Source organism: Eupeodes corollae, chromosome 3, assembly GCF_945859685.1.
Source record: "Eupeodes corollae chromosome 3, idEupCoro1.1, whole genome shotgun sequence".
Taxonomy (NCBI): domain Eukaryota; kingdom Metazoa; phylum Arthropoda; class Insecta; order Diptera; family Syrphidae; genus Eupeodes; species Eupeodes corollae.
In genome coordinates this window covers 124,536,420-124,554,627 of record NC_079149.1, presented here as the reverse complement: position 1 = coordinate 124,554,627, position 18,208 = coordinate 124,536,420, and the positions used below count along the sequence as shown (strand labels likewise).

Here is an 18,208-nt window from a genome sequence, read left to right as displayed (position 1 = left end):
ATTGCATTAGTGAGACTTCATGTATGGATATGTTAACGAGTGCGGTAAACTCGTGAAATTACCAGCTCAAAGTTTTTTTTTAAAGTGTAATATTAATGCAAGGAGAGGTAAATCTGCCAGAAAATCCAGATCTGCGGATTTGATCGTAGACTAAAAATAAATTAATTTATTTTGTTCCATGGAAAACCAAAAAAGTGTTAACTTGGGAGATATTTTGTTTGAAGTTTAAAAAATATAATTGAAACACTTATGTATCTTCCATTTTTTTAATATATATATTAAATCTTTGTACCAAAATACATCAACTAATCACTGACTGATGTTTGTAAATTATAAGAATAAAACACTTGAAAAACCACTGTACCAAAAAAATTACTTTCGTGCATAAATAACAAATAATCTGTAGCGAATTATAAATCTGATGCCATCATGTAAATTCAGTTCAATTATATGATCAATTATATCATCCAGAAACTCTTCATGTAGTTTTAATGGTATACGATCAATATAAGGATTTACTGCTCTACAAAATTCTACAAAAAAAAAATGAAATCATTTGTCAATTAGAAAATAATTATTTTAACATCGTGGTGAAAAAGGTAACTAAACTCACCTCTTAAAGCGTCCAAACCTTCATAGGCATATGATCTGTCACGAATTACAACACTACAGTCAGCAAATCCGACATCTTTGAGTATTCGTCTAAATTCTGCTTTATTGCTGCGAAATAATTTCGAAGTATAACATTTCATATCCTTCATATGAGGTGCCCATTTGGGAGTGTTCGAAAGAATTTCGTAAATGTCAAAAAATTCATGCCACTCCAAGAAGACCAAAAGACAATCGCCTTCATTGTGAAGCATCTCATAGATATTTCCCATGGCTTGACTGTTAGGAGAAATATTCAAAATATCACATGAAAATTATACCTCTCTATTTACCGTTGATTTTTAATCCAATGAAGACAGTAAAACGATGTGACATGGTCAAATTCATTGATAAACTCCTTTGGTAATCTCTCGGTTTCAATGTCAAGAATTTTAAAATCCACCTTATCCACATGCCGAGATTTATGAACTGCATTGCAATGTTCTATCATTTCCGCCGAAAAATCTGAACCCACTATTTTCCTGAAATTCCTCGGTAAGCTCGGACGGAGGATATCCATTAGAACATCACCGCTACCAGTGCCAACATCCAATAAGGAGTCCTTGCCGTCCAAACGCCAACGAAAAATCCTCGAAAACTCTTTCATGATTTGATGGGCATCGTAACGTTGGACATGGTTAGTCTGCTCGTAAGGTTTAGCTCTGAGCCTAAGCATATTTCAATTATTGAACCTTCTGTTTGGCTGTCCGAAAATCTTCTGGTTTATTGTTCACCAAAGTTCGAGTATTTTACCTAATTTATTTAAGTTAAACGTGTGCCATACACATTCACAACACAAAAAAAGAACGCAAATACCTATCTGTGTTGACTTTTAAGCGTTATTAGGTGTCTGCGCTTTAAAATAACATTTTTAGCTCTGGAATTAAATGATTCACTTTTAATTGAGTAATTTACCAGGCGTTACACTTGAATTGATACGTGTAACGTCCGTAGTACGAAATTCTACGAATCGTAAACGCGTGGAAAAATCCATGTTTTTACACAAATAAAAAAGGGTGAAGTATTACGAGTGGGTTTACTTTATAGGGATCTGGAAACGCATATGGTGAAAAGAACACATGACATTCCTTAACTAAAATTGATCTTTATTTTTGTAAATATATGCTCAGGTGGCTGTCGGCGAAATAAAATCTCCTATGAAAGCGATTATGATATCATTTATCATTTTGAAATCGTCTTTTTCTTTTTTTTTGTTAGTAAATATTAGTAACTAAAAATGCAACAATATTGTAAATCTATTGATAGTTTTTCAAAGTTCTTCCATTAGTAAAATAAATCAATTTGCCTTTGATTTATATCTGTCGACTTTCCCTTTTTTGGCGTTTTATTTGAAAAATCAAACTGACAGATCTAAAGTTTTTCCTTCATGCACAACGATCAGCATACATTTTATCTGTCAGTTTGATTGGTGAGTTTCATTATGAGATTGAGCTAAAAAATAGTTATAAATTAATAAATTTTGAAAATTTGACAGCTAACGACTTTAATTCCACTCGCAACAAGAAACATAAACATAAAGCATACTGTTATTTTTGACATTATGGACGCAATTATCTGATTATTTTTTGAGATATTTTACAAGCCCAAGAACACATCGAAAATTTGAAATAGTCACCTTAACTTGTCAACTGTCAAATTGCTTTTTTTAGGGTCTGTTAAAAGCTTAAAATAAGAATGCCAATAAATTCAAATATTGCATTAACTTAGAATGACAGAAGAACAGTTATAATAGTTGTTGTTTACAAGAACACGATTTATTTAAAAATCTTTAAGAAAGTTAATATTTGTTGTTAAGTTTTTCATATTCAATTTTTCAATTTCAATTCAATTTTTGTATTGAGATCCCGGTGCTGGTTCCAAGTTCAACGAAGTAGCTGAAATACTATGACCTGGTAGTGGAGCAATATGTTCAACTCCAAGATTTTTAGCCAAATAGGTGGCTTGAGTTGGCAGGACAATGGATGCTGGTGGTTGAACAATAAATGAAGAATAAGTAAGAGGAATAACTGATCCATGTACAGCTACAGATGGCGCTAGTGATGAACTGGAATATTTGATAATTTTGTTTTCGTTAGTACTGATTCCTTGTGCTTGTTCTAAATTGATTGAAGAAGATGAGATGAAATGTCCAGGAAGTGAGGCAATATGTTCAGAACCAGGAGTTTTCGCAACATAGGAAGCTTGAGGTGTCAAACCAACTGACGGTACAATAAGTGGTGCATTATAAAGATGGACAGGTGATTGAGCTGAAACGACAACTGGGCTTGATCCAAAAGCGGCAGAGTATAGAACTGGATTTAATGCTAATGGAACAATATTGGCTTGGGTTCTTGACAAAGACAGCGCAAATAAGGCAAGAATGCAAATGAAAAACTGTAACAAAATGAAAATTAGTTAAGGGTGTTTTGTAAAATCCTTGATAAGAGACGAACCTTCATGGTGTTATCGAATGTTTTTCTTTGTTGTTGTGAACTTGAAAGGATCCTTACGATGATAGATGCAAACAACTAATGATGTCTTAAGATCAAACTTGTATAGGCTTTTATATCAATAATTCACAAATAAACATCCAAATAATCAACTTTCAAAGTAGCATAATTAATTAAATTAGATATTGCCTTCGGCATTGCATAAGTTAGGTTCACAATATTTAAACTATTCTTGTTGCAAACATTGACCTTAGCCCCTGAGGGCTTAAAGCAATGCTATTCATTTATATTTTGTGCTCGCACTACAACTTATTCCGTAATTAATGAGTTACAACTTTATTCGAAAATTATATCAACTATCTGCTCAAACTTTTACTACAATTCAATATTTTAACAAACAAATATTTAAATGTCATACTTTGACATATGAGAACTATACGGAAATTATTGCGTTCGTAAGAATGTTGAAGTCGAGATTTAAATCATACATGATCAACCTTTAATGAAGGCATTTTAAGCTTAGAGCATTTATGGGTAGCTTACACTTTTTTAAATATGGATTAAGGTAACGCTAAGTAGAGCTTAAACATGATCTAAATATTTTCCCCAATTGAAATATGTATATTGGAGGGAATTCTGTATTAAAAAATGTGTAGTTCTTTTTTTTTTATTTTTAAACTATTAGGATGACAATTGGGTTGTGTTAATTAGTTAACAATAGAACTGTCATTTTAAAATGTCCTTAAAGTTAAAATTAAAGTATGGCTACTATGTAATCAATAGTATCAATATTCTGCTACAGTCAATTTGTCGCAGTTTTTATTTAGTGATTTTTCATTCAAATTAAGAACGGGATGATCGCTTTCATATATTTTTTAAAGTTTGAACACATCTAAAAATGACATTTCAAGTTTTATTTCATTTACATCAATTCAATCCTTTCAACTGTCACAATCAATTTTAAGTTGTTTTAGAGTTCTATTTTAATTCAAATTGTAATAAATTCGATTTTGGAACCGAATGTTAAAAAAATCAAAAGAGATGCATGGTATACAACGTTCGGTTGAATGCAACAAAGTTGTATTCATCCCATTTCGGTTTATATGCCACCAAATGTCACTTTGACATTTATAAGTGTCAGAAAAGGTTTCGGTATACAATTTTTATATTAAAACTTTTTTATTTGTACAAACAAAAAACATATTTAAAAAATAAACAAATAAATAAAAATTACAAATACTAAAATAATATCATTTTCGTGCATAAGCAACAATCAATCTGTAAGGAGTTATAAATCGTTTGTCATCAAGTGTCATTGATTCACTTAATGAATATACCGATAGTGCGATCTTTATCATCTCATCCATAAATTCTTCACGTAATTCTTCAGGCATTTGACCAATGAAAGGATTCACGGCTCTTAAATTTTCTAAAAGTTAATACAACGAAATCAAATGATTTTGTGAAGCAAGAATTTATTTGAAAATAGTCACCCCTTAAAGTTTGTAAACCTTCATAAACGAATGTCTTATGTCGAACTTCAACACTAAAGTCAACAAATCCTTCATCTTTAATAATTTGACTAAATTCTAATTCAGGGTTTTTACTGCATTGAAAAGGTGAAATATGACAGTTCATATCCTTCATGTAAGTTGTCCATTTTGGATTTTTCGAAATAATTTTGTAAATATCATAAAATGGATGCGATGCCAAAAAAACCAAAAGGCAGTCACCATCAGAGTTAAGGATCTGATAGACGTTTCTTACAGCTTGTCTATTGGAAAAAGAAAAATATTTGTTACAAACAGAACAGTTAAAAAGTTTTCTAAAAAATATTTACTGTTGATTTTGAACCCAATTGAGACAATAAAACGAAGTTACATGATCAAATTCACTCACAAACTCTTTTGATAATTTCTCAGTCCCAATATCGAGAATTTTAAATGCCACTTTATCCTTTAAAGATTTGTAGGTTTTATTGCAATGTTGAACCATGTCCGAGGAAATGTCGGAACCAACGATTTTTTTGAAATTCTTCGGTAAAACCGGAACGAGGAAATCCACTAGAACATCACCGCTACCAGTGCCAATATCTATCAATGAGTCGTTACAGTCCAAACGCCACTTAAAAACCCTGGAAAACTCTTTGATGATGTGCTCTGCATCGTGCCGTTGGACTTGGTTGGCTTTTGCGTTAACTTTAGCCTTTAACATTGCTATCACTTTGAGTTTTAAACTTTCTGTTCGAAAACTAAAACACTTCTGGTTTAACGGCCATCGAAGGTAGTGGCTTTTATACTTCTTACATGCATCAATTACATTCTAAAACAATAAAAATCCCACAAAAACTTTTTATGCGGTTGATAACTTTTTTAGAGGGCTAATACTAGGTATTTAGTACGCAAAAAAATTGCTTTATTTTAGTTTAATGCCGCAGTTACTCAATTGGCAGTAAATTAACTTATGATTAAATGAGACTCGATACAAAAGACTTAGTCTAAATAAACGTCAATAACTTTAAGACTTTTAAACAGGTTTGTTCCATTGAAAAGTAAATAAACACTTTTGCATAAATGTTTGTATTTTGATTTGTTAATGTACATTCTACATTAAAGTTTTAAATAAATACGTATAGTTGTTAGGTAAATGCAACTCTTGGCGGGCTCAAGAAAAGACGGACGAACGTTTTCAATTGTGCGGACAATTGCATCACCTAAATAAGAAATCAAAAAATTCAACCGCAATGTCGTTCAAGTTTTGACAAAAAAAATAGAAGATTTATTATCTTAAGCTAACTGATTAAGCGCCTACTGCGAATTTTTATCTTTCAATTATGAGTTTGCAAATTCTGTCACAACACTATTTTATAAAATATACAAATAATTGACAGTTTTGATTCATTGTGTAGAAGGTGCAACGTCATAGAAAAGGGTTCCAATGTGTAACTGTAATTGTCAGAAGCATCAAAAGTCACAAATCACAAAAAAAAAACTTTGCATAACTGTCAAAAACACAGGTGAACCAAATATATCCTTAACCAAATAAAAACGATCCTTCTATTTGTTTTTGCATTTCCACTGCAAATGGTTCAATTTTTATAAGTTTCAGACGCGAGTATTCCTTTCCTTGAAAAAGTGAAACCTAACGAAACATGAGTAAAATTAAGGGTTCAACATTTAAACAACATAAAATGTTAAAGTGGCTGTCCATGATGGAATCGGACACACTTAGGTCAGTTTAATGGCCAACATATTTTTAGTTTGGCTATTCCAAAATTTCAATCTATCTCTAATTTTAAAGACGTCTAAATAGCGACAATCTATGAACGAAAAAAACGATGGAAACAAACCCATAGAAATTTGAGTCATATGTAAGTAAGTAAGTACTAACAAAATCTTTTAAAATTTTTGCAAAATATAAGCTCAGTAGCTATAATAAAATTGTACTTAATTGATGTCCAAAAATAAATGTGACAGCTAATTCCCCAAAGCCTAATTTTTAAGCATGAATCATGAAATACAATGAAATGTCAAATTAAATAAATAATGATGTGAATTGCTTAAGTCATTTTATACTGACATTGGACTGATGTGTGTGAGCTTAAAAAAGAAACGGTTCTTTTTTTGTTGTTTCATCGTTTTGACTTAAAAAAAAACCCAGAATTTGACGTTGGTCGTCACTGTGCGTTCTACATGTGGATTCCGCACTGCATATCATTATAATCTTGGGATTTTTCTCAGAAAGGAAACTTATAAGTTGTAAAGTAAAACGATTATCCCTCATTAAAGCCATGAAATTTAAACTTTAACTCAGTTGATGGAATTATATCTACTTTATATGTGATGTGTGGTGTGGCCATCATGTGTGAATGTGAGTGTTTGAAAAAGATGCAACCTAATGTCACTGTCATTTAAAAAAATATACATTCATATATTTAGTTTATTAGTTTTGTCATTGTTTATTATACATAATTAATCTGTTATGTTCTTTTAAACATCCAAAAAACAAGATACAATTCATTATAACATTAGACTTCACATTCAGTTTCAGGACCATTTAATATGTAAATTGATTTACATTCCGTTTTATGATTTGTTTCATCATCGTTAAAAATAAATTAAGTTAAAAATTATTTGCGCCACAAATAATTTGTACTTTATAAAAATATTTATAAACAAATTATAATGTAATAAAATAACCCTTAACCAACTGTGAAAAAGTGCTTAATCCAAAGGTCAGGGCTGGGAAGCACCAACTCAAAAATTAAAACAAAGAATCACGTAAAATCAAAGTCGTTTACGAAATAAGATAAATAATAAACTAATTATTAGTCTTTTTTTAAAAATGCAATAATGAGTTTGTTCTCCTCAATGATTTAACGATTGAGAAAAGCATTTTGGATTCGATAGTGACGTTTTATTTATTTGTATGGAAAACCAATGTATGTATTATGTATTGCATTGGATCTGTTCGTTTAAACAAGATCCACACGATGAGTGCTGTCGTCCAACTTTTAACAAATGGAAATCTTTGAGCTGTTAATGTTAAATTTCATAATTGTTTTATTTGGTGTGCCTAATCACTTATCTTGAGTTCCAAGTTAGTCACTAACATTTCGACTTTAAGACACCGCTTTAATAATCGAGGTGCAAACTGCCACGCCTATTTTTCTTAGTTTTATTTTTCGTTATAGCCTTATGTATTTTATTTTATAATTACGTACATTTTTTAATTACATACATTTTTCATTTTCGTTCAAAAAACCCGTTCCAAGAACATTCTCCTGATGTCTTTAAGAATTGGACGTTTTACTATGAAGTGAAATACATCTTCCCTCACTTGTAGGTTACATAAGGAGCACCACGCACCCTGCAGCTTTAGCATCATCGAAATCTTATCTACGCTGTATTCATCCCGGAAATATTTCTTCGCCTCCAAATTATGATTGAGTTGACTGTAAATTGCTCTGTGCAGAGACCCAGCTGCTTCATTAAGGCATTTTTTCCATAACATATCATCCACTTTTGCAATTAGGTGGTACAATGATTCTTTCCATTGATTGAAATCAAAGTTATCTATGTTAAGGTCACAGTCACTCTTCCTAGCAAGTTTCATCTATTCTTCATACCATCCCGACCTCTCCCGAATAGTTTGATGTGGCACTATCTTCGGTAACCGGTAATTATCCATATTGATGATTTTGAGCACAAAACCAATCTGTTCTCGAAGTGGCTGCAGTCCCGTTTCCAACATAACTTTATAGCTCGGCGTTATTTGGTGGCAGCCGGAAGATCCTTTTAACGTAGAAGCGTATCAATTTTTCGACATCTTCATATTGCTTCGCTCCCCACACTTGAGCTGCATAGAATAAGATTGATTCTGCTACTGCCTTAAAAACAGTGTGCTTACTGCTTTGTGCGATATTTCTGTTTGAGAAACACCTACTCCAATATGCGCTGATGGCGGCTTTTGCACTTGTAAGCTTTTCTCTCAGATGCGTTTCCATATTTAAATTTATTGTCAAAATCACTCCAAGGTATTTGAACTCTTTGACAATCTCAATATTTTCACCATTGTAGTTCCATTTTTCATTAAGTCAGTTTCTACCTTCTCTGTTCTTGAAAATCATGATCTTGGACTTTTCCATGTTTGCTACTAGGATCCATATTTTACAGTACTCAAAAATCCGGTTTATTATAAGCTGTAGTGATTCTGGAGATGACGCGAGAACCATAATATCATCCACAAACAAGAGTGCTTTAATTAACTCCTCCGCGAGTTCGATACCAGCAGGTAAGAAATCTACTAAGTCTTCGATAAATAGAGCGAATAGGCTTGGGCTCATCGTACAACCTTGTCTAACGCCTGATTCAGTTCTAAACCAATCCGACCTTTTTGTGCCATTCCAAACTGCTGCATTAGTATCCAGGACTCTTCCAAATTTTAACGACATTTCCATACCAAAGAGCTTTTAGAAAAGAGCTTGCCTATTCACCGTGTCAAATGCAGTCTTAAAATCCTCGAAAAACGCGTATAACTTTTTCCTTCTTCTTATTAATGAATCCGCAATGCTTTTCAGAACAAAGATGTGATCGATTGTGAGTAACCGGATCTAAAGCCTGCCTGAGATTCTTTCAACAGCTTATTTTCTTTTATCCATTTATTGAGCCTTGTTTGCAGAACAGCTGTAAATATTTTATAACACGAATTTAAAAAAAGATTTTCCTTGATAGTTCGATATCACAGCCCGGTTTCCTTTTTTGTGGATCGTAAAAATGATTGATTCCCTAAATTCTTGAGAAATCATTATTTACTCAACGGTTCCATATTTAAAAAAATCCGCTGGTATCCCATTGGAGCCTGCCGCTTTTCCATCCTTCATTTTTTTCATTGCTGCATCTACTTCTTAGTTGGTTATGTTATAAATACCCCAATGTGCAAAATGAAAGTTGTTTCCTTCATGAATTGCGTTAAGAAAATTTTTAAAATGGTCTGCAAAAAGCAAAGGACTCAACTTGGGATGGATTTTAAAGGTTTTACCATTCAAATTGTTCACCAACTTCCAAAATTTCTTCGAGTTCATACAATTTGATAACCGTCTAGGTTCTGTCTCAACGTATTTTGTTTTCTTTTGAAAACACAAAGTCTTGTAATAGGTGTTTGCTTGAAGATATTGTCTTTTAAAGTGCTCGAGGGATGAGCGACGATAAGCTCTTAACCATCCAAATGATAATTTTCTGGCCTTTTTACACTGTAGATCAAACTAGTGCGCTATAAAGCTATCGTGTGCTTTCCTAATACTGCACAACGTTCTCGGATATGATGCTTTCATTACCTCTTTTAACTGACTCAGGTTATATTGTTGATAACTTTGGAGGGAGGTTAAGATTTATTTGTTATTGAACTCTATTCTTTTGGTTCCACCTAAGTTTTGGTATGAGTCTCATAGGGTTTAAGTCCTCAGTTGCCATCGAAAGTCCACAAGTTACAACTAATGGAAAGTGACCCGAAAAGAGCACATTTTTAAATTTGAACTCAATTATTCGGTCGTTCCAATTACCACTAATAAGGCTGTAATCAACTATCGAACTACCCTGATTGCCGACAAAAGTAAATTCGCCTTCCTTATCCGCCCAGCTGGTTCCATTGACAATTCGAAGACCATAAGAGTTACAAACATCTATCCCATTTTTTAGATCTAGAACCGAATGCGTGTTATGGAAATATACTCTTTCTTTGATGTTGTTTAAAAGTTAAAAGTCTAAAGTGATAAGTTCTTTAAGAATAGTAATCAGAAAACAATAGCGTTGCATTTTTAGTGATGACGTAGTTTTTAATTGTCAAATATCAAAAAACCACAGATTCAAAATGTCAGCTGTCAGAAGGAGCAAGCTATTCTAAATTAACCATTTTATTGGAAAATCATTCATTTAAATGATATTTTATATTAGCGCATATTTTTTTTTATTAAATAATAGAAGCGACGTAATACCAGTAACGTGATGGTTAGTGCGCTTTACTGTCATGTAAGGGGTCTTGGGTTCAATCCCTGCCTGTGCCACCTTAATTAAAAAATGTTTTCGCGGGTATTGCCTCTTGCGAGAAATTGACAAATCCTTCAAGAGTAATTCTTGTCATGAAAAGTGCTTTCTCAAATTAGCCGTTCTGATGCGGTTCATGAACTGTAGGTCCCTTTCATCTCTGACAACATTACTCGCACACAGGAATGGTTGAGAGTTGTAAGTCACTAGGCCCTGGTTCTTCATAGACTGTTGAACCACCTAATTTATTTATTAATAGAAGTGACCTACAATTTTATGCCAAACCATAACGACTAATTTGGAGATGTATTTTAAAATCTTTCAAAACTTAGAATGCTTCCGAAATAAACTTTGGCAGTATAGGGTAGGATTGATTTAATGCCAAGCTCTAGTTCAAAAAAAGTTAAACACAAAAAACTACGCCTTAAAATTTTGTTGTCGACAGTTGTTATTCTCATAAAGCCTTGAAAAGGTTCTTGAAAAAGGTTAATAAAGCCCAGTAGACATAAAATTTCAGAATTTCCATAGGTGTTATTTGAGCTCGTAAGAATTTTCAACTTTAAAATAAATATCATTCAATGTTTGTTTTGTTTTTGTGTATAAAAAATATATTTACATTAAGAATAGACCCAGTTGTTTTCTTAAAAAAACTATGAGAAAAAAAGCCAGTATTACTCTAAGAAGCACCAAACACACTCATTTTCTTCCATAAGCTACAAGCAATTTGTACGGAGCTATAAATCTATAATCATCATTATTTGATTCACTTAAATTAAGACCAATTATAGTTTTTATAATGTCATCCATGAACTCCTCATGCAACCAAATTGGTATGCGTTCGATAAAAGGATTCACTGCTCTTATGTTTTCTAAAAATCAAACAAAAACAAAATACAAATAAAAATTAAGTAAAATTAAAAATTGACAAAAATAAACTTACTTTTCATAGTTTCCAAACCTTCGTAGACAAATATTTTATCCCGGATCTCAACACTAAAGTCAACAAATCCAGCATCTTCCAGCATCTGACCAAATTCCGTCTCAGGATCTTTGCTATATTGCAAAGGAGAAATGAAACTATTCACATCCTTCATGTAAGTTGTCCATTTGGGATTCATCGAGACAATTTTGTAAATGTCGAAAATTGGATTTGTTGCCAAAAATACCAGAAGACAATCTCCATCGGTGTGAAGCATCTGATAGATATTTTCCACAGCTTGCCTGTTAAAGAAAAACCACAGTAGAATCTTCTCACTACTCGTAAATCAATTTTTTAACCACTTTACCGTTGATTTTGAACCCAATGAAGACAATAAAACGAAGTCACATGATCAAATTCACCCACAAACTCCTTCGGCAATGTTTCGGTTCCAATATCGAGGACCTTGAAGTCCACATTGTCCACTTGAGAATAAGTTTTCTTGCCATGTCGCACCATTCTCGAAGAAATATCAGAACCGATGATTTTTTTAAACTCCTTCGGAACAATCGGATATAGGAAGTCCATTAGAACATCACCGCTACCACTGCCCACATCCAGCAACGCGTCCTTTCCATCCAAACGCCACTGCAAGACGCTCGAAAACTCTTTGATGATGTGCTGAGCATCGTGCCGTTGAACATTGTTAGCCCGTTCGTAAAGTTTAGCCTGATTCATTATGCTTTCTCACCCGGTTCTTCCGATAGATTGTCACGTTTTGGAAATTGAAAAACTTCTGGTTTTACGATCACCAAAGTTCCGGGCTTTTATACCTTTTTCAAAAAACATGCCTCGCACACCTGAGAGGAAAGTTTTTTCTTTTGTTTCCATCCCATCTCACCAAAACTCCTATTTTCTTTTTGTTTGTCATGTATTCCAAATTTGGAATTCCACAAAAAGTCATTTTTTAATGAATGAAGCATATTGTTGTACTTGGAAGATGTGTAAATGAGTCCCTCGTCCGTCATCTTGATCTTCAGAATAGAAACACATTCGTTTCGTTAGAATTAGAATAGGACACAGAAATATGTACACAACAATGGGGAGACGGAAAAATTGTGTGCGATCATGAAAATAAATTAGAATAAGAACAAAATTTTCATAATCAGTAGTTTTTGACAAAAGATTGTATATGCGCTTTCTATAACATTTAGAATATTGATGTTAGGTCAGTCTTGATGTCAAGTTCGTCATTACATTCAAGAACTCAAGAAATAAAACGTAAAAATGGTATTGAGAATAATTTGTGTTGTTGTGGGGCTTAAGGACGGAAACTTTACCACCTGTTGAGGAAATTTAAAAGCTTTTCAAAGATAATATTTACATATTTATGTAAAACTTTGAAAGATGCATTTTAAAATGTATAAAAATAGATTTTTCCGACTTTAAGGGAGACACGAGCCATCCGTTTCAGAAATGTACACAATGTAAGTAAATGAAGGGTGGCAGAAGAAGAAATCTTGCATAGAACCCGAGACTGAAGCTTCAATTTTAGTGTAAACTAATTTTTATTCATACAAATTCTTGGAATGTTCTTGCTTTTCATGTATAGCCATTTGACAGTAAAGTAAATGGAATATGTCAGATTGTGATTTTCAGATGTACCGTTCAAATGTATAAGACTGTCAATTAATCACATTTGCTATCTATGACCAAATGGAATCTCCTTTTTTAACATGATTTAACGACACCTGATATCGGAGATTAAGTAACATCTTTTTTTTCTGATTATAAATGACGTTCACGCTGACGTTGGTTATCTCAGACTGTACAGCGGTTTAATTTTTAGTAGTCCGCTTTATGGACAGCCGTCATATTTTGACATTTACTAAATAAAACATACGCCATTACTAAAAATTAAACAATACACTCTTTAACAAAGTATAGTAATTGTTAAAACCCATTTCTACAAAAATAGTGAACATTTTGCAGCCAACTTATGCAAAGGTAAAGCACTTATGGCTCATCGATGATTTTCTCGCAGGCATGGCAGCAATGAAACTGTTATTCTGGTGGTTTAAAACCTTGAGGAGATGCTTCACAATTGATTCAAGACCATAAAGATGCAACTTGTGAAATTATCGAAGACGAACAGTCACAAATTTGCGAATTAGTCTTGGAAGTTTTGTATGAAAAGGGTAAGGTTCTACTACTGTAGTCGTGTCATCCATTTGGCTGATATCGTTTTCCTCTTTTAATAGAATACTTTTCTTCTTCCTCCTTATAAAAGAATATGTTTTTAATTTAAAAATTAAAACCTTTATTCTAACGTCTGTTGTATTTTATAGATTATACTATTCTATCTCTACTGTCATTTAATGACGTTTTCTTTTATAATTTATATTTAATGACATTTGATAACAGAAACTACCAAAAAATAATAACAGTTTGCTATTTTTCAACTGCAAAAACGAAATGTTTATTATAATAATTTATTGACGTTTGCAACTATCAGAAAACTCAGCTTCTTTTTAATTGAGGCATTAATTTATTGAGATCTTATGTTTTAGAATAAAATTGAATGACTTTAGGTATTTAAGTTTGATATTTTTATTTTAAGCAAACAATTTAGTTTTCGTGGCATTTTCATTCTTAACTTGTTTTGTGGTGATTCTTACTTTTTTATATATAAATTTTAAATCGTCTTACATTCCGAAAAAATACTTATTAGTTACATCTACTGGGCTAAATTGCAAATTAGCAACATCTGATGCATGCTATCCCAACATGCAGTTTAGGGACTTTCGTTTTCCTCAGACAAAGATTTTTTACAACTGATATTTGAAATGCAATACAAATCTGAATCAACGACATCGATATTGTTACTTAAAATCTTGATTTCGTGACACCTTGATTGAATAACTTGCTGAACAGCTTTTAGCACTCTAATTGCGGCTGCAGCTGCCCCAAGAAAAGTTTCTGTTCATTCAAATAACATATCAAATAACAGAGGTGCAGTGTTCAATAATTTCTATAGCTCCTATAAGAGATATGTCCATTATTTTGAATAAATAAATTAAACAACGCAGTTGGCTCTAAATGACACAAACTTTAATATATAATTTTTTTACAGCTTTGTTCTTTTTTAACTATGTTTCACTTGCTACATCAGTGATAGATTTAAATGACAGCTTGTTCTACTGGCGATTTTTTAGCTGCAGCTACCTCTTACGGGGTATTTTATTTAATATCTGACATTTAAAGACTATAATAATAAAAGAACATTACACTTTATTGTTCTCATTTGTCGTTTTTCTTTTGTAGTTCAGAGCAGAGCTCGAACTGTCAAAAAAATAATTGTGTTTCTTCAAATTCGTGTTTCTTTTTTAGTTCTGAGCATGTTCATGTGAGCATGAGAATTAAATAACGGCGTAAAATGCTGAACACAAACAATTTGATGTTTAAAAGCAGGGAAATTAAGAATCGTCAAAGCAATAAAAATGGCGGAAGAGGCTGGTAGCTTTAGCGCAGAAGGAAAGATAATTTAGAAAAAAATAATTGCATATAGCATTTTTATGAGTCATGATAGTTTAGTGCTCAAGTTGTTTCATTTTTAAATCACAAAGCTCTGAACATACTCTGCCCAGAACTCTACTCTACTCTACTCTGTTCTTTCAGACTCTGCTCAGTTCTCAGCTCTGAACTAAAAAAGAAAAACGCCAATTATATAAACAAACACACTCCATTTTTGCAGACCCGAAACCAAGCTGTCATTCTAGTTTGCTTAATGCCTACAAGCTAAATCGGCAATTTAAACGAACACATCTAATACCAAAATTAATTTTTCGCACACATTGAACGCTTGTATCAATTTTCCGCGAATGTATCAAAAATTCATGGCAGTGTTCAGAAAGTATGAAAATAAGAAATACGAATTTTAAAGTGCTTACCTGACCTTAAATGTATAAGTTTTTGCAACAATTTGTTTATAAAGGAACATTAATTAAATTATATTGGAATAAATTAAATTTTCTGTTTATTCTATGATTGTTATATATGTACCTAATGGAGTGTATTTGAAATCAGGAAGTAATTGATTTTTCGTGATAATTAAAGTGTCCTTAAAGTACACATTTTTCTATCAGACTTTCTAAAATTTGTATATTAAGTACTTAAATTCCATTCCTTATCGGAACCATCCAACAGGTCCTTTATTTCCCTTTTTATGAACATATAAATTCACAAAAGGCCTTTTCAAAATAATATGTAGCTTTCCTCTTTTATTTGTTGGGCTTCAAATTCTTGGATTCTTATAGGTAGTACATAGGAAGATATATTTTCAATATGAGAAAAGAATTATATATACATAAGTAGCTATATAAATACAAAAAGAAAAAAGAAGAAGAAAGAATTATATCCTTTTCTTATATTATTATATCCTTATAATGTTTTTTTCCATCGCCTTTTTGCATTTATATTTATATTTATTTTCATTTTATGATTTATGCCTATCTCATATTGCTTTCACTATTATTATAGCAAAATGTAAATAAATTTCCCAAGGATTATAATTGCACAACGGGAAGAAACCAAGAAAACAAAGGACGTCGACGAGCGACGGCAGCGCCAACGCCAACCAGCGTTAGGATATTGTTATATGCGGGGGTAATTACATCGTTCTTCAGCGGCGGCAGCGTCCTTTCCTTCGTGGTTTTCTATAAAGAACAAAAACAAAACAAAAATTACAATGAAGGATGAAACAGTTGGTCTAAATGTGTATAAATATAAATATTTCTGGTGATTCCTTGAAAAACATGGAAAATTTATTGAAATGGTTTTTAATTAAAATCGTATTACAGATTATTTTTCTTTTTTTTTGTTCTATTATGGTTTTTGTGGGTGTATAAAGTATTTATATAAAAGAACACCTGAGATTATGGAAGATAGGTTTATACCATAAAGAGGAGGGACATTATATTATCTATTTCTATATCCATGATGGGATTTGAAAAATTCTTCACTTTTATAATGAAAGCTATTTTTAGTGATGCATTTAACTCAATGATTGATGGATATAATTTGAATACGAACACCTTTTTCAGCTTCAACTTGTGCGGGAAGATGAAACGAAGGAAAAAACATATCTTTGTGGAGCTTCCCCAAACTGGAGAGCATTGACCCATTCCCTGAAACAAAACCGAAAAGATTTTTGAGGAGAACTTGCATTCACAGAAGTCTGAAGACTGATGACTTTCGTAGTGTCTGTGATGGGATGCATTTAGAATGGTTGGGTGGGATTTACGAGTAGGTGTACCTTCCTTAGCTTAGTTGTAAGTTTCTTAAACTTAAGGTAGGTCGATGAACTTTCACTTTGACTTTTATAAAAGAAACTCAAAAATAAATATTTGAATGTCTTTTTTTTATGTTTTGTGGTAAGAACAATGTTTTGAAGATATTTCGGGGTTTCTTATGTTGGAATTCACATTATCAATTCAGATTGGATGTTGAAAAAAAAAATAAAAATGTGAATGTCAAATCAACATGCAAACAGAACCTTACAAAAATTAGATCTGTTTGTTTACTATATTTAACTTCCCATAAAAAAGTTATTTTATTCAGTCCAATTTGTTGAATTAAAAATTTTGACATTTTTTGACGTTTTAATAATAAAAGTTTTTGATTTTTTCTAAGAGGCGTGCGAATTTTTATAAATAAAAAAAGCAGAAAAAAACGCTTTTGACATCTGTTAAATTTTTTTAACATAAAAACCTTAAAAAATACCACTAAAAGTTGGTAAAAACTGATGTTCCATTCGAATAGCTCGGGAGTAGATGAAGATGTTGAAATAAAAACTTTAAAAAAATGCTGCTTTAATTGATAAAAAATTGGTTTTCGACTAAAAATTTCGGGAACAAGAAAATATATTGAAATCATACTTATTTCAATATTTGTACATATGTAACAAATTTTGCTAACTCTGAGTTAAGTTTTTAGAAAAATCCTTTTGACAATTTTTTATTTATAAAGAAAGGAAAACCTTCAAAAACAACTAAAACTGATAAGAAATGGTTTAACTCAAGATATGATGAGAAGAAAGAAAGATATTGACTTTAAATTTGTTTATTTAACATAAAATGTTGTTGTCATTGTTTTGTTAAACTTTAGAAAAAAAAAACAACAGACGAGCACGGATGGGAAGTTATTAGTGTAAGTCGCATTCCAGACTCTTTTTTGTTTTGTTTTGGCAAAAAGAATATATTGGCGTTTCTCGAGTTCCACAAAGTTTTAAAAGATCCACAAACTTGCACAAGTTCCATAAAGTTTCACAAGTCTGATTTTAAGACATGAAGAGGGGGAAGACAAAAATGAAATAATCTTCTTTTCATCATTGAAAACAAACATTGGAATTTTTTTACATGTCGTTTATAGCTATTCTCAAAAATTTCAACAAACATTGGAATTTTTTTGACATTTCGTTTATAGCTATCCTTAAAAATGTCTGTCATTGAAAAAAAATTTCTGATTGAAATCCACCGAAAAATGTTAATGACAGAAATGTGTAATTGGAATAGTGTGAAATTTGAACACAAATCAGTGGAACGCTGTGGGAACTACAGCGAGCATACAAGTCAGGTTGAGGTGAAATCACT

At 32.0% G+C, this 18,208-nt stretch overlaps 3 protein-coding genes across 3 annotated transcripts; all 3 read right to left on the bottom strand.

Annotated features, from left to right (window-relative positions):
* Positions 1–301: 301 nt before the first annotated feature.
* Positions 302–1,414, bottom strand: LOC129952534 (juvenile hormone acid O-methyltransferase-like). Its single transcript, XM_056065151.1, has 3 exons — positions 942–1,414; positions 614–888; positions 302–533 (listed from the first exon to the last, which is right to left on the bottom strand). Exons 1-3 carry the CDS (start codon positions 1,322–1,324, stop codon positions 373–375), a joined length of 819 nt encoding a protein of 272 aa, XP_055921126.1. The 5' UTR covers positions 1,325–1,414; the 3' UTR covers positions 302–372.
* Positions 1,415–2,398: 984 nt separating this feature from the next.
* LOC129952535 (adult cuticle protein 1-like) lies at positions 2,399–3,219 on the bottom strand. Its single transcript, XM_056065152.1, has 2 exons — positions 3,102–3,219; positions 2,399–3,042 (listed from the first exon to the last, which is right to left on the bottom strand). Exons 1-2 carry the CDS (start codon positions 3,105–3,107, stop codon positions 2,494–2,496), a joined length of 555 nt encoding a protein of 184 aa, XP_055921127.1. The 5' UTR covers positions 3,108–3,219; the 3' UTR covers positions 2,399–2,493.
* Positions 3,220–4,208: 989 nt separating this feature from the next.
* LOC129952533 (juvenile hormone acid O-methyltransferase-like) lies at positions 4,209–5,527 on the bottom strand. The gene is made up of 3 exons (XM_056065150.1): positions 4,939–5,527; positions 4,592–4,872; positions 4,209–4,527 (listed from the first exon to the last, which is right to left on the bottom strand). Exons 1-3 carry the CDS (start codon positions 5,310–5,312, stop codon positions 4,349–4,351), a joined length of 834 nt encoding a protein of 277 aa, XP_055921125.1. The 5' UTR covers positions 5,313–5,527; the 3' UTR covers positions 4,209–4,348.
* Positions 5,528–18,208: the final 12,681 nt, after the last annotated feature.